General features: G+C 41.7%; 1 protein-coding gene across 4 annotated transcripts in view; it reads left to right on the forward strand.

Annotated features, from left to right (window-relative positions):
- The window catches only part of LOC147688908 (peroxisomal carnitine O-octanoyltransferase-like), a 407404-nt gene that overhangs the window by 174067 nt on the left and 218704 nt on the right, over positions 1-14633 (forward strand). For all 4 annotated transcript variants that reach the window (XM_086941806.1, XM_086941805.1, XM_086941808.1 and 1 more), the window contains 3 exons: positions 589-721; positions 5706-5830; positions 10612-10793. In XM_086941806.1, coding sequence (XP_086797932.1) covers positions 607-721; positions 5706-5830; positions 10612-10793 — 422 coding nt within the window. In that variant the 5' untranslated portion in view covers positions 589-606. The remainder of the gene's footprint in view (positions 1-588; positions 722-5705; positions 5831-10611; positions 10794-14633) is intronic.

The raw sequence follows: 14633 nt of genomic DNA on the forward strand, positions 1-14633 counted from the left end.
TACCCTTCCACGCTTATGGTGGACAAAAATGATTCAGAAAAGGGGGTGGTGATGGACAGAGTGTCTGAATTAAGCAGACCACTCTTACCCAGTCCAAAGATCAGGGCTTGATCCATCACCGTTTTTTAGCTCACTGCACCATCCCAGCTCAGAACTTGGCTATATGCAAGTTCTGCTTAATTCAAACACTCTGTTCACCACCACCCCCTTTTCTGAATCCTTCCTAATAACGACTCACAAAACCTATTTTGGGAGTCGGTAACTGGTTACCAACTCGCAAATTAGGCTTGGTACATGCTAAAACCCTTTTTTAGTGGCACACATCTGGCCAATTACCTATTTGCGACCGCTAAAAATGGTCATACATTTGGCACTATGTTCTCTAAATACAAAGCGCACGCAAATAATATATACCCAATAAAGACTGATATATTGTCCAAACTGTTTTCTAATGATTCTCATCTCCTGTCCAATCAAAAAGTAGCACAGCCTTTTTAAAGTGTAAGCACAACATTTTAAATGTGTAACTGTGAATAGTTTTCCGATGTATCTTTTATTCATTGATCAATTTATTTTGTTTTGTGTTAGATACCGTCCTGTCAAAAAATGGAAAATAATCTGTTTGAATCCAGAGAGGAGCGTACATTTCAGTATCAGGACACCCTTCCTCCTCTTCCTGTGCCATCACTGGAGGAATCCTTACAGAAGTATCTTCTTTCAGGTATTTTGCAAAATGTAATAAGGATGGTGGAGGACAATCTTTATTGGTACACTATGAAATTCAGTCATCACACATGAACCACTCAAGTGGTGGGACAGTGGAACCTTTGTGGTGTTTATTTGCTTTATACCATCATTATCTTAACTCAAATGGAAAATTTGTGACAAATGCTATATTGACTTGACTGTTTAGGATCTTTTATAATCATGAGTGCAAAAACTTCAAAGAAAAAATATTGTTTGCTTCATTTTTTGGTGGAAAGTACAATATTGATACTGTATACTAAAAGTTCTGTGTTGTCAAGTTAAGATGTATAACTTTTAGAGGACTGCATGAACTGCATGTAATCGCAGAGGTTGTTTAATCATGTAACCGAGATAATAGTTTGTTTCCATACACACTTTTCAGAATGTGCATGGGAAAATATAAGAAATGACAGCGAAACACGGATGAGTCCTCCAATCTTGCTCACAAGGCGTTTTCCCATCTGCAGATTTCTCTGCCGCAGGAGTAACCACTGGCAATCACTAAGGGTAGCATTTTGGTTCCAGTTCAGAGAGGACCTATTGTGTTATTTTTGTATTTGAGGCTGGGCTGTTCCTATTGCAGCAGGACTAAGGCCGATTTCCATATGGCAAAGTCTAATCTGAGGTGTTACGGTGGGCAAAAACTTTTTGGTAGAAATCCTAGCCAGTGATTAGACTGTTTGCAAGCATTCCTCTCTTCACCTTTTGTGTGCTTGATGTAATGCCCTAAGTGCCCGAGGGTATGCCCAGAAGTGGGTCTCATATTTCCTGTGCCACTGGAACCAACCTGCATCCAAATGAGAAGGCCCAGCTATGCCGAAAACGGTTTCGGGTTGCTTGCACTCCGGTCTAGAGAGGACCTGGCTTAGCAGTTTAGGCTGGACCGAAACTTTTGGAGCAGGACCAAGGCTGGTTTACATGTGGCTAAATCTAATCTGGGGTGGCATGGTGGGCAAATTAACAAAGGGTTGGAATGCTATCCTGAGTGATTTCCATTGGTTACACTCTTTGCAAGCATTCCTACCATCAGGTTTTGTGTGGATGAATTTATTTGCCACTGGACCTGACCTGCTGTGGCTCTGCAAACTGGGCCAAGTACAATCCTTTCCACACTTGCCTCTGAGGACATCGAGGGTCACATGCTTCTCAGGGACATAGTGTCCGAGGCAAAACTTTAGTAATCGACAGTCAAACAGCAGACACATTAACATAATATCCAGTCCCATGTGTATCTTTATGAAAAAGAAAAAACTCCTAATCTCACTGCAGAAATAAATACAACATTATCTAATTATTATTTCATACTAGATTGTGAGATTTCTCCTTTACTCACAAGGCGATTTATTTTCCCTTCATTTCCTGGTAGCCATCTTCTCTCCGCTGAGGTTGTAATCCCGCTATTACTGTCCCCACTGTACTAGGGTGCAATCAAAGATAAGGCTTAGGTGCACAGTACTGAAATCGCCTGAGTTGACTGCTTGGATGGCGATTTGGAGGCAGTCCTAGTCTTTTGTGGCTGCGATAACCTCTTGTAGGGACATCGAGAGGGGCCGGGATCGTTCTACCACTAGCCGCACGTAGTCCTCCGTGGCGGCCGCTTCAGCAGCTTCGGGAAGTGTGGCAGGCCGGGAGTGTCGCGACAAGAAGTCGGCTGGATTCCAGGTGCCTGGTCTGTACTCCACGGTGAGTTGGAACTCTTGCAGCTGCAGGATCCATTTTTCTATTCATGGGGGAGGGTGTGACCATGAGCCTTGGAACAGTGGGATCAGCGGTTTGTGATCCGTGATGATGGTGAATGGGTGGCCATACAGGTATATGTGAAAGTGGCGGCACCCTCACAAGATCGCGATGGCCTCCTTCTCGATTTGAGAATACCGCTGCTCGGTAGGTGTGAGGGTCCGGCTTGCGTAGGCGACAGGTGCCCATTCACCAAAGTCTTGGCCGCTAGGACGTCGTTGCGGTCGGCCACACGGCAGGGGTGCGAGCCAGGCCACGGCGTGTGAGGCACGGAATGGGCAACTACACTGGGCGGAGTTGCTGAGCACGGTGACTGAGAGGGGAGGCAGGGCAGCATGCAGCCGCACCACCTCGTCGCCAGTGTAGTGATCTGGCTAGGGGCCTAACAAGATCAAGGAGTGAGACACACAGGAGTCGTAATTATGTTAGTGGGTAGCTCTCAACTGCCACATCGAGGGTCTCCGGGCTATTTATTACGTTAATACACGTCGCGCTGGCGTATGCTCAGCCGAAACACTTTGTTACGTTGACGGGGGAAGGTGGTCAACAGGACCACCCCCAACACTGGAGGAGACGTGGACTCTTCCAGTCTCCAGAACACTACAACTATTAGCATTGTACATGACTGTACTAACATTATGTAAACTAAAACCTAATACTATAAAATGTGGTTAACCTACAAAAGTATGAGAGATTTAAATTCAGTAAGAGGAGAAGCTCGGTCTAGTATTCTGAACAAACAAAAAGTGGTAGCCTTCTGCTATCTGAAAAATCCTGATCACAAATATATAAAATATTTATTAATACTTTGAAAACCACAAGAAGGAAAATTTACAGCAAATGGACAAGCGCCTTAGTCCTGTGAAGGGAAGGCTGAACAATTGCAGTATCGTATATGCTGAATTACAGTTCCAAATATTTAAAAGATTCCATTGTCAGGCAGCTCAAATGTGCCTCAATCACAAAAAAGGACAAACCTGTCACTGCTACCTTGTAATCAATTAATTGGCTTAATTTACAGCAAATAATATAGATGCCAATATCGCAGAATGTTCCTTTTGAGAAGCAAGTATTCTCTGTCTTCGAAATCTGGCCATATAGAACTGACCCACAAGAAGTCCAAAATCCATCAAGGCCCCTTCCTCTGCCAAATTAAGCTCAAATGATTATCACATTAAGGAAGGTCCAACAAGCCCTGACTCATTACCATAAACACATTTGGCCTCACTCGAACTAGACCAAGTTCAGGAAAAACTTGTAAGCCTCCCTTTTCAATGACTCAATTAGAACTGCCCCTGAGCTGTATGCCCCAGCCTTCCATTGACTGGTTTCAGCTCACCATTAAGTACTTTCTATGTCCTGCTATCTTTGATTTCACTGATGTGACTCTGCTTTCTCCAATTTACGAACCAAAGTACCTGAACATCACCTTCCGTGAATCCTCTGGAACATATGCTTGACGACCTAAGCTCTCTTATACTATCACAGCTGAATGACGTTCCTGGATTACAAGGTTTCATAATAAGTACTTACCACCATCTCATAATCTTAAGTGGCTGCAAAGTGAAAAGCCAGTCCTGAACAGAACATATTTAATAAATAAATAAGTATCATTCCTACATCACAATTGCTTATCTACCCAGTTGGTTGGTTCCTAAAAACATGGCTAATTTAATTTCTCCAGAAACAGTCATGGACTTACTGCCATTATATGTTGATCTTTATCACTCTCCAAACGTTCGATCTAACACTCCAGTCTTGCTGCTAACTCTCCATCCTCCCTTTGCTCAGTTTGTGGGTTTGCTGCTTCACAATAAATACTTGTAACTCTCCTTTACGTCTCTCTGACTATCCTTCTTCTGCAGTTAGTTGGGTTCATGCTTTACTTAAAGATCACCTACTCGTTCAAAAAATAATTTCCACAAAAGTTAACCATGCCAAATTTGTATTTTTTTTTTACAGTGTTCTGGTGATTCGAAAAACATCCAGGCTTTGTAGATTCCTTTGGAGGGAACAGTTAAAAAAGCCAGAATATAGATAAACTGTGGGGTGTTTTTTTTGGAGGGGGGGGGGGGGGGGGGGGGTTAAAATGTAATTTGTTGTCACCATGACCAATTTACAAAAACTGTTACATCCAATAGACCCTTCAGATCACAGGGATGTATAGGGGTGGTAGGTTCTCCAAAAACACTCAACAACTAAGTTGCAGCTTAGAATGATTTTTCATTGTGTACTGACTGTACAGCAATTTAAAAGGTCCCTTGCGAAGCACTCTATTGTTTGATGTGCTCCTGTAAGTGTTTGGTAGGCTTCCCTGGGTCGTGGCATCCCTGAGCCCGAAAAGTGCAGCCATTCCACATATGACAAGAAGGATGAAATTCGGATGTATCTTCACTTTGCTGGCCCATATGTAAAAACAGCACCCAGAAGAATCCTAATTTCGTCTCACTTGCCATTGGGATGCTTTAGTTCCCAGGAAGCAAAAAGACTCTTCAGGCTGTAGGGGTGGGGGATGCATGAGCCAGACCCGACCCCATATTTTGTTTTTTTAAATACATTACTGATCCACTTCCCCTGTTAGGAAAATTAGAGCAAGCCCCTTCTCTGCCTACCTGGAGAGGGGGAAGACAGGGTGTCCCTTTTGAGGTGGTGTAAAGCCCAATATTTGGGTGGGATGCCTCCATCCCTTGGTTTTGCTTGGATGCAAACTCCCTGGTGTCTAGTGGGCTTGCCAGACCCTGGGGCAGATTATGGGTAAAACGCCAAAAGGGACAAACCTATCTACCCCACAGAGGGCAGGTAATATTTTCTACCCCTTTCTGAGGTGGGAGTATGGCCCACACAATAGCTGCTGCTCGGTGCCAAATGCTTTATGGCAATGTGATGACTCCATTTACCTATGAAGAATAGGCAAAAAAGCAACTTTCTAGCCAAATTCAAGGATTTTTCCCCCTTCGATATGAGATCACTTTGGATTAAAGTTCCATGATATTTGAAAACATGGCCACGTGTTCTCCTGTACTAAGATTAAGAGAATATTAAATGCAAAGCAGGTATCACAACCATGTTAATAAAAATTGTGCTTTATGTCGACCTGTGGTTTTAAATGTATGAAGTGCCTCTAGCATATTCCTTTAGTTGTTCATTTCAATAGTCCAATGAAATATGAGAATCTGTTTGATTACAGATTGCATTGACATTTTTTGGTTATTCTCTTTTAGTTAAACCTTTCTTAAACGAAGATGAGTATCAAAGGACGTTCAACATTGCCAAAGCTTTTGAACATGGGATTGGGAAAGAACTACAACAAAAATTGCAGGAAAGGGCTAGGACGAAAAGGAATTGGGCAAGTTACTTTTTCATAATGTTTGCATACATTCATGTTCAATTTGTAATTATGGATTTGATTTGGTATCTGACGTATGCACTTACAGAAACAAAGCTTTAGAAACTGAATTTATACAATACGGTTACATTAGAAGTAATTTTATGTGCAATATGGCTGCTTTTCACAATTGTATTTGTGTACAAGAGCAAAGCTTGATATTACTTTTTCTGGTGTCAAATTCTTTAATGGTGTTTCCCTTCTAGGAATTCCGTTTTTCCATGCACACAGATTTTGGTTTTGTGAATTTGTAATCTTATTGGCCATTATTCTATTTTTATATTTCGTGAAATACGTGATGAAGTTGAGCATTAATTTTATTTGTAAATGCTTCCTCCAGCTTGTGATCAGGAAAAGGGATAAGCGTGTTTGGCTAAAATTCGAAATTTTTGCTCCCTGTACAGGCTGTGTTCATAAATCCACTCTTACCAATCGGGGACATTAATTCTACATTGCTATTTTTAAAATCCTTAGAATATTTGAAGGTGTGGAACATATAAAAATCATTAACTTATAAATGTGTCATTCTTTTAAGTACTTTTCGTCTGTGCATCCCTAAATCTTGTTCAACCCAATGCACTTATCATGCAGTATTAATAAACTTGCTATCTAAATCTTTGGGGGCTGAACGTCCTGCTGATATCACTGACAGTTGGCAGCACAATAAATCTACCCTTGAGTTTGAGACTAGGGAATGAATGAATGAATGAATGAATTAAGAATTTATATGGGCGCAACTTAACCCGAAGGCATCAAGGCAAGCAATTACAGTCTTAAAGCAATCCTCTATCCAGCTGCCCATGAACGCTTGTTAAATTCAGCTACGTTATCCCACAGTGAGCTAAAATACAGTCTGAGGTGCAGCTTATACCTGCCGACCATGCTCCATTGATTGCTGTCTTTTAGACTGTTGAACTGGGTGAGAAATGTTTTCTAATATATTTATGTCTGTGAGTAAATCTCCGACAACTTGTGATCTCTGCAAAACTCATACTACCGAGGCTGCCCTGGCTGGTATAACTGCCTTGCTCTAGTTACTCTGGAGGCACTGCGCTTTATTTAGCCGCCTGTACAATTCTTAACACCATCAAGTGGTGCTCTAAAGACAGAGTTAGTGGTATGCTAAATCCCAGAAGGTGAGGGGTGAGTCCGTATAACATGGGTGGTTAGACCAATCCAATCGTCTTTATCAGAAGAAAGACCTCTCTTATAACACATTCAATTACTTCTTTACATAACAATGATCAAAAGATTAGTTAGTTGATCATATACATTTTTTTCGGTTCATTAAGTTCCAACACTCATTAAGCAACATATATTCATGTTGCGGTACATGCTGCATAAACTGAGATCATTAAAAAAAAAAATGATGAATGACAGTGGTGGATATTAGTGCAACTTTGTGACCCAAAACACATTAATCAATGTTTTGCTCCTATTTCTGAGGTTCACTTTTCAATTCCCTAAGTTATATTGTGTTGCCTTTTCTCCTCTTCCCCACTTGAGTTCAAGGTCCTGACCTTAGTACCCTGTACCATTGTTTGGAGTATTACTCAGGAGGTATTTCCTATGACTGGAAGTTTATTGCAGTGTATGTATCCAATTCTTCTTTTGTATAGCCACGTTTGAGTTGAATCCTTGTGTGGGATTTGAGCACATTTTTGTTACAGTCCCGCGTTGAGATTAATAAAAACATTTGAACTATAAAACTATATGCGAAAGTAGACCTACTAATTGATTGCATCACAGCGAGCAGGTTGTGGCAAGTTGATATTCAACCCTTTGTACATTCTCTGGGTATTTTACATGGCCCATGTAGTGCTAGGCCAGACTTTGTGCCTGGTCGAAGCAATATTAATGGTGATCTATATGACTTCAGCCTGGGCAATGACCGGGGCTGGACCATAGGTCAAGAAAGATTAGCAGCTACCCAATGAACCACAGGAGCCTATTTAGCATATGTAAACAGCAGTGACTCACTGTACTATACTTTAAAAAATCACATTTATATTTAAGGGCTTGAGTGTAGCCTTATGAAGAGAGCACTGGTAGCCACTGAGCTCAAGGCTGATATCAGTCTAGTGGGCATTTTTAAGGTTCTAGCCATGGCTATTCTTATCTTTGGAAACTTGGCTAACATTAAGTCTATCATCTTACATGAAGTAGTGATCACTTCCCACACAGGAAAAGAACAGTTTAAGCAAAAGCACTGCCTAAAGAGATCTAGATAAAACGATGAAGGAAAGTAGGTGCCTTTGAACATTGACATTTCTGAAGGAGAGGAATCCCATGGCCATGGTGTTTAATACAGCTTGTTTTTGACCACATAACCCAAGCCTTGAAAGAACTGAAGTGTCTCTGGATTGAAACTCACTGCAGCCTCAGAACTGCTTGTTTTAAGCACAAAGCCCTTTACACTGGAAAACCAGATTACTTCGCCTCAAAACTAAAAAAGGCATTTTAGAAGAGAAACATAACAATCTCAAACACCCTACTCCTCATTCCGCCTGAAGCCTGCAAACAAAAAACATTGGCATGGTCTTTCTGGACCAATGTCCCTAAAATCTGGAACTCCATCCCAGTACATATCAAAATGAGCCCTTCCTTCTTCAAGAGACAACTAACTTCATCCTAAACCGGCCTCTCAACTAACGGGTCATCTATCATCCAATTGGGAAGACTTTCTGCTCCCAGTCCTCCTATCCCCTTCCTTGTTGTCTTTCCTCTCTCCTGCTCAACATCTGAATTGATCTGATGTTACTCAGCTGCTCTTTATATACTTGTTATCTTTGATGTGAACATTTACTGTTGTCAAGCGTGCTGATAACTTTCGGTCTAGCTAGCGCTATATAAAACTATTCAATAAAATAATTATTAATAAATGATGGGAATAAGCGCTCTTGCTCTAGGCCAGTCTAAGATGTAATGCCTACAATACAAATGAATCCGCTCCATGTCACAGAACCATTGTACAGGAATCTCATTTCCCTTTTTTTGGGCGAACCTATGCCTAATAAAGCAGTAACTAGTATTGAAGTATATGAGCATGTTGTCATTCATGAGTGTTCAGTTAGAATCGCTATAAAATATTATCAACATCAAAATCTTGAATTCTTTTTACCAACTATCCTTTTTGGGAATCATCAGTTTGCAGCAAAAACGTTGGTCACATCCTAGTTGATGTAGGCAAATATTATCTATGTTGTTCTATACATCAGTCAGCTCAGATGTACAAAGAGAGTCCAAAATAACTGCTGGTAGTTCTTTTAGACGGAACACCTGTTGTGTTGCAAAACATTTTCTTGCCCCTTGTATATTAAGCTCCTATGCTTTTCATGTGAATTCCTGCATTGTTTGGTACTCTTTCAATTAGATAAGGTTCTCCATTGTTATCAGATTGCTGGATTTTTGTGCTTAGATTAACTTAATTTTACGTTAGTGTTTTTCTAATTTTGTGGGTATGGGTGATATGCAGTTATCAGTAATTGTGTTTTTGTCTGCCTGATTCCATTTCATTGCATAGTCGTTCCCTTCAGTTCCTTATGTGTTGCTCCTAAGACCTGTCTAAACTGCTGTTTCACTATTTGGTCTGGTTTAAAGGGATTCCATTTGCAAGTTGTATCCACCCACTTTTACTGTATATTAAAACCTGAAATCCACAGTCTGTCTCCAAAAGAGCCACTGGCACCCCTTTTTCCTTAACTGAAACAGTGAAGTCAAACACAGCAGGAAGTCCCACCACAAGTTCTGTTCTTCCCAAGCCATTAAGGACGCAGACCCATCACACCGGCTAAAAGTTTCAATGTCACCTTCCTAACTGTTAGCCGCTGCCTTGATCAAATAGCCTCACTCCTTGAAATACCCACAATAGACGTTAATGGTCATAAAAAAGGTTGACTTGTCATTAACCTGATTAATGGACAATGTATTCTAGACTTTCTGCTGCAATATTATACACAAATATCAAAAAGAGTGTTGTGGCTGTCTTTCTTAAAACAATTTTTTACCACTAACAAAATATTATCATCACTTCTGGTTCTAAAACATGCAGATGTTGCGGGCACTGCTTTATGCTACCAAATACTGCTCAACCAAGGTGAAGGGAGAATGTGCTCCTGTATCATAATTCTGAGCGGGCTGCTTTGAAGTATTGGTGTAACTTTTATGGGCACCAACAACTCATGCGTACGCACCGTGGGTTACCTAAATGTGTTGGCTGGCTGGCATTAGCCATTTTGTTCAAATCCTCAAATTTCCCTTTAGCTTTCCACTAATGCTAATAATCATCTACCGAGACATTGTCTACATTTTCTTTTTTTTTTTTTTTTTAAATATGTCTGGATACCCAGGCAGATGTCATCAAAGAAAGGAACATTGTAGAATGCTCACTGTTGAGGCTTGTTAGTGATGCAGGACTGAATAAAGAGAAGAGTTCTCTTTTCTTTTCATTGGATGGCTCATGTTACGTGTGTACAAGAATTTTTGTGAAATGCTTATTTTATCCAATCTGCTCACATTACGAGGGTAATGTGTAGCTAGGCAAACCAGAACGACAGCTGTGGGTCAACGTGTTTGAAAGTCTGAGATTCACTGTCCATTGCTGTCTGATGCTCCATGCACACTTCAGTTAAAGTTCAGCAGAAATACTGTGTTTAGTGCATAAATAAACAGCAGCACACAGATTGTGCACATCAAACTGCACCAACACAGCAATCTTCATAATCTACTTGTCTTACTTCCAGCTGGAGGAGTGGTGGCTGAATTCTGCGTATCTTGATAGCCGTTTTCCCTCCCAAGTAAATGTGAATTTTGGAGGGCCAGCACCCTATCTTGAACATTACTGGCCTGCTCAGGAAGGCACGCAACTCGAAAGAGGATCCATCGCAGTTTGGCATACCCTGCAGTTCTGGGACCTACTTAGAAAGTAAGAAATGCTGTACGTCGTATAAAATACTTTAAGTTTTGGTTTAGTTCACATGTACTCATTAGAAACATAACAGCTCTTCAACATCAGTTTATTGCTAGTTTGAGCAGTTTATTTTTGTCTACATTTATAAAAACGTAAAAGACAGAACCACAACCTTAGAAAAGCTCTGGAATTGCATGAATCTTTAGGATTTCCAGAGTCTGCATCACAGGCTCAACATGCTACAGGTTGCATAACCAGAGCAAATAATCTACGAGTCACCACAGGGTAACATGCTCAGCTTCTGCAGCAAAAACATGGAGTTGAATGCCAGTTCACAGGGTAAGTGCAGCAATGGATCACAGTGAGATGCGATAATGAAGAGGATAAACGTGGGATTGTAGAAATGGAGGCACATTGAGTGAAGGCGTGGATCCCCTGGGAGTGAGGTGCGGGGATACACTGGGAAGTGCACTAAAGGAAGCAACAGTGGATCAGTGGTGAAGTACAGGAGGATCCTGCGAATGTTTTAATGGGGCAGATTCTTGGTAAGAGGAGCATTGTTGGAAGAGAAGAAAGATGGTATGAGGAATGTTTTAAGGCACAAAGTGCGATTCATTGGGGCTTTCTAGGCACTGACATGGAAAACGTGCGCATGTACTGTTAAGCCATGACATTATTGACCTAAGAGCTCTTTCTCTTAGTGACCCATGAGTTGTGAGCTGAATGCTTTTCTCTGCTTCCCAACTTTCAGTAGTTATACTGGAGACACTGAAGTTCTAAAATTGTTCTGTCGCTCCTGTCCCGAATGGCAGGCATGGCTGATCAAAGGAGGTGAAGGACTCCTTGCATGCCGCCTCTAGGACTGGCAGGTAGAGTCTAACACAATTTTCCAAAATACACCTACGTTTGCATCAAACATCAGCCACAGCACAGCCATGTTTAGATTTCCATCTTGATCTCAACTGCTAGGCAAAAAAGAATGGAGATGGATGACAAGAAAGAAACTTAGTAACAACTTGGTGGTTGCATAGGATCTAGCAGTGGGTGTGACAACAACAGACAGATATAATTATCCTTCAACTTAGCTGATTGCCTAACAAGAACACTGACACAAACTCAAATGTAACAAAATAAGCATATATTCACTTTAAAGTTATCTTAAACCCTGTACCTCTTCCCTTTCCCAATGCTTGAGTAGTCAGTAGAAAATGACATATAACAAACAGTGTAGTGAGATTTGCCACCAATGAAACCTTTCCGACCGTCTCAATGCCTAGGAATCAACAGATTGTCAGAAAGTCTCTGAACGGAAGAAAAATAAATGAGATGCTGTCTGCACAGGCCTTTATTTAGCAACCAAAGTATTCTAGGCTGGTGGTTCCAATAAATGGGATCCAGCTGAAACTAACCTACAAAACCTATCCTCCAGCACTGTTTCATGTAGGAGTTTAAAGGGTTGACACCAGTAAGACAGTGGTATTGTTGATACTGGCAAGATACAATATCTGTATAGACAGACGGGGTTTAATGTAGCCTCCACGTAGTATATGACTGAGAGGAGGAGCAAAGAAATGTGATAGTAAAAGAGTTGGGCACCATGGATCACTGCATCAATATCTTTGAATTCAGTGATTTGGGAATACAGTAGCAGTTTGGCAACAGTCATAAGGAGACTTAGGAAGGGACAGTCTCAAGAGGGTGAAGTTCTTCCTTATTCATGCCATCTCATTTGTTGACTATGTCTGTGCTCTTAACTATACCAAATATAATGTTGCCAAGTCCTACTCTGCTTGTCAGATCAGGTAAACTCCCTGGAAATGTCATGCTACCCTCTTGGAGGGTCAGTGGAGTTATTTTGCAACCACTCCAATGCCTTTCAAGAATTCTATCCTCATAGGGTTTGTCAGGTCTTGAAAAGGTACAGTTATTCCACCAAATGGCTCAATCTGAGACGCTATAATTTATTACAGATCAGAGAGCAGCAATCGATGGAATTAAAAGGGAACTCTAAAAGGGGGCTGGTTTCAGAAGGGTATTTATGTTCAATTGCTTGCATGGAACACTCATCGCACTTTATTTGCTTCTAGGATCTCGAAAGAATTGCCTTATGGTGCTTCGATTGTGTGTAGAAAGGCGGAAGTAAACAGCAGATGCAGTTACAAGGATTTCATTTTGAAGGTGGCAATTCAGTAGAGCAGTCACATTCCAAGCTAATGAGGTCAGGATGCTCGGAGATGGACCCTCCTACAGCAGTTGCTCTCTGAGGCCAGAATAGAATGACAGCACTTAAGGTTTTTGCATTAGGGTCTATAGGTATGCAAGTGAAGTGTTACGGTTGTCTATTGGGGTGACCAGGGACATACCAGGTTACATTGGGCTCGCTGAGAGCAGGGTGTCGACAGGGCCGGCTCTAGGCTCATGGTGGCCCTGTGCAGGGAGCGTAGGTGGGGGCCCCCGGAAGAGGGGGTCCGGACGGGGCGGAGCTCAGGAAGGTGTTTTACTAATAATACGTCCAGAAAAGTCGTTAGATGATTGACCAGTATCTGCGGCTGCTCCTACCCTTCCGAATTTGTCTCAGAACGATACAATTTAGGAGGAGGAGGGTATTGTGACGCACGACATGAGGCACTGGGCGCACAGACAGCTGCAGTGCGAGGGCCATGACAGGGGCACCGGACCCCCAAACTCTAAAAACTACCAAACTCTCAAAAATACCAAACTCTCTGAGTACAAAATCATACGAAAATGGGGCCGGGCACTGCACAGCTACTGAATGAAACCTGCACAGTTAGAACAAACACCTCAAACTGTGCCATGGAATGAAAGACCCCCTATGGAGCGGCGGCCTGAAGAACCACTAAGGTGGTACAAAATGCAGCAGGGGCCAGGACAGTAGTGTGCTATGCCTGTCCTGCGTTTTGTGCCCAATGAGGAGGCAAATGATGAGAGAGTCAAGTTTAGGTACAGACACTAAGGGAACCCACGCCCTGCACAGAAGGATATACTGAGAGACAAGTGGCACGCACCAGCGTCCAAGCAGTTCAGGCACAGCTTGAGCTTCAGCTACCTTTTTTGGGCGAGGAAGTGAAAAAATCCATCAAGAATTTTAGAAGCAGTTTCATTGCTTGGAAACGTTAATACACCTGCAATATATATTTTCTTGAATTCCGGTGACAAATTAAGTACAGCAGACAGTTTTCTATGGTTCAAGTTAAACAGTAGGATTAGGAAAGGGGGTTCGGAGAAACTATGGAATTAATCAGTTAAGAATACTATGCCGGCTCAAAACGACGAGAAATACTTTAAATAGTATGAAATGTAGCAAATGAGTCATTTTGAGGTTAGTTTCTACTGAAAGAGATTAACTAGTGCATTTGTTACGAAACGCCTAACAAAATCATCCCAAAACTACCAGAGAACAGCCGCAAATGTTTCATGATCTGTGCCACTGACCAAAGAAAAGTCAATGTATAAAGTACGACGAGTCAAAGAAAGTTTACAAAACGAGTGATAAATAAATGTATGGATGTATAACCTAGAGGGAGAGAAGGGCAGAGGCATATCCCAGCCGATGAGTTAAATCAAATCAAAAGAAAGTTGGGCAGTCAGAGCCCTACAAAGTAAGGAAAGATCAATGACAGCAGGTAGAGCCATGGGAAACAACGTGCGGGCAGCAGAACCTTTCACGATGCGAGTGGTGCCTAGTGAGCAAGCGAAAGGTAGTAGCAGATAGGCATAGGAACTACTTTGAATTATTGAGGTACAGATGGTTTAGGGTTGGGGTAGTTTGTATGAAGCCAATTCACAGAGAAAAAAAAGTACGGCTCCATAAGCAGTAGATGTATGATCAACTGA

Source organism: Lissotriton vulgaris, chromosome 10 (assembly GCF_964263255.1).
Source record: "Lissotriton vulgaris chromosome 10, aLisVul1.2, whole genome shotgun sequence".
Classification (NCBI taxonomy): domain Eukaryota; kingdom Metazoa; phylum Chordata; class Amphibia; order Caudata; family Salamandridae; genus Lissotriton; species Lissotriton vulgaris.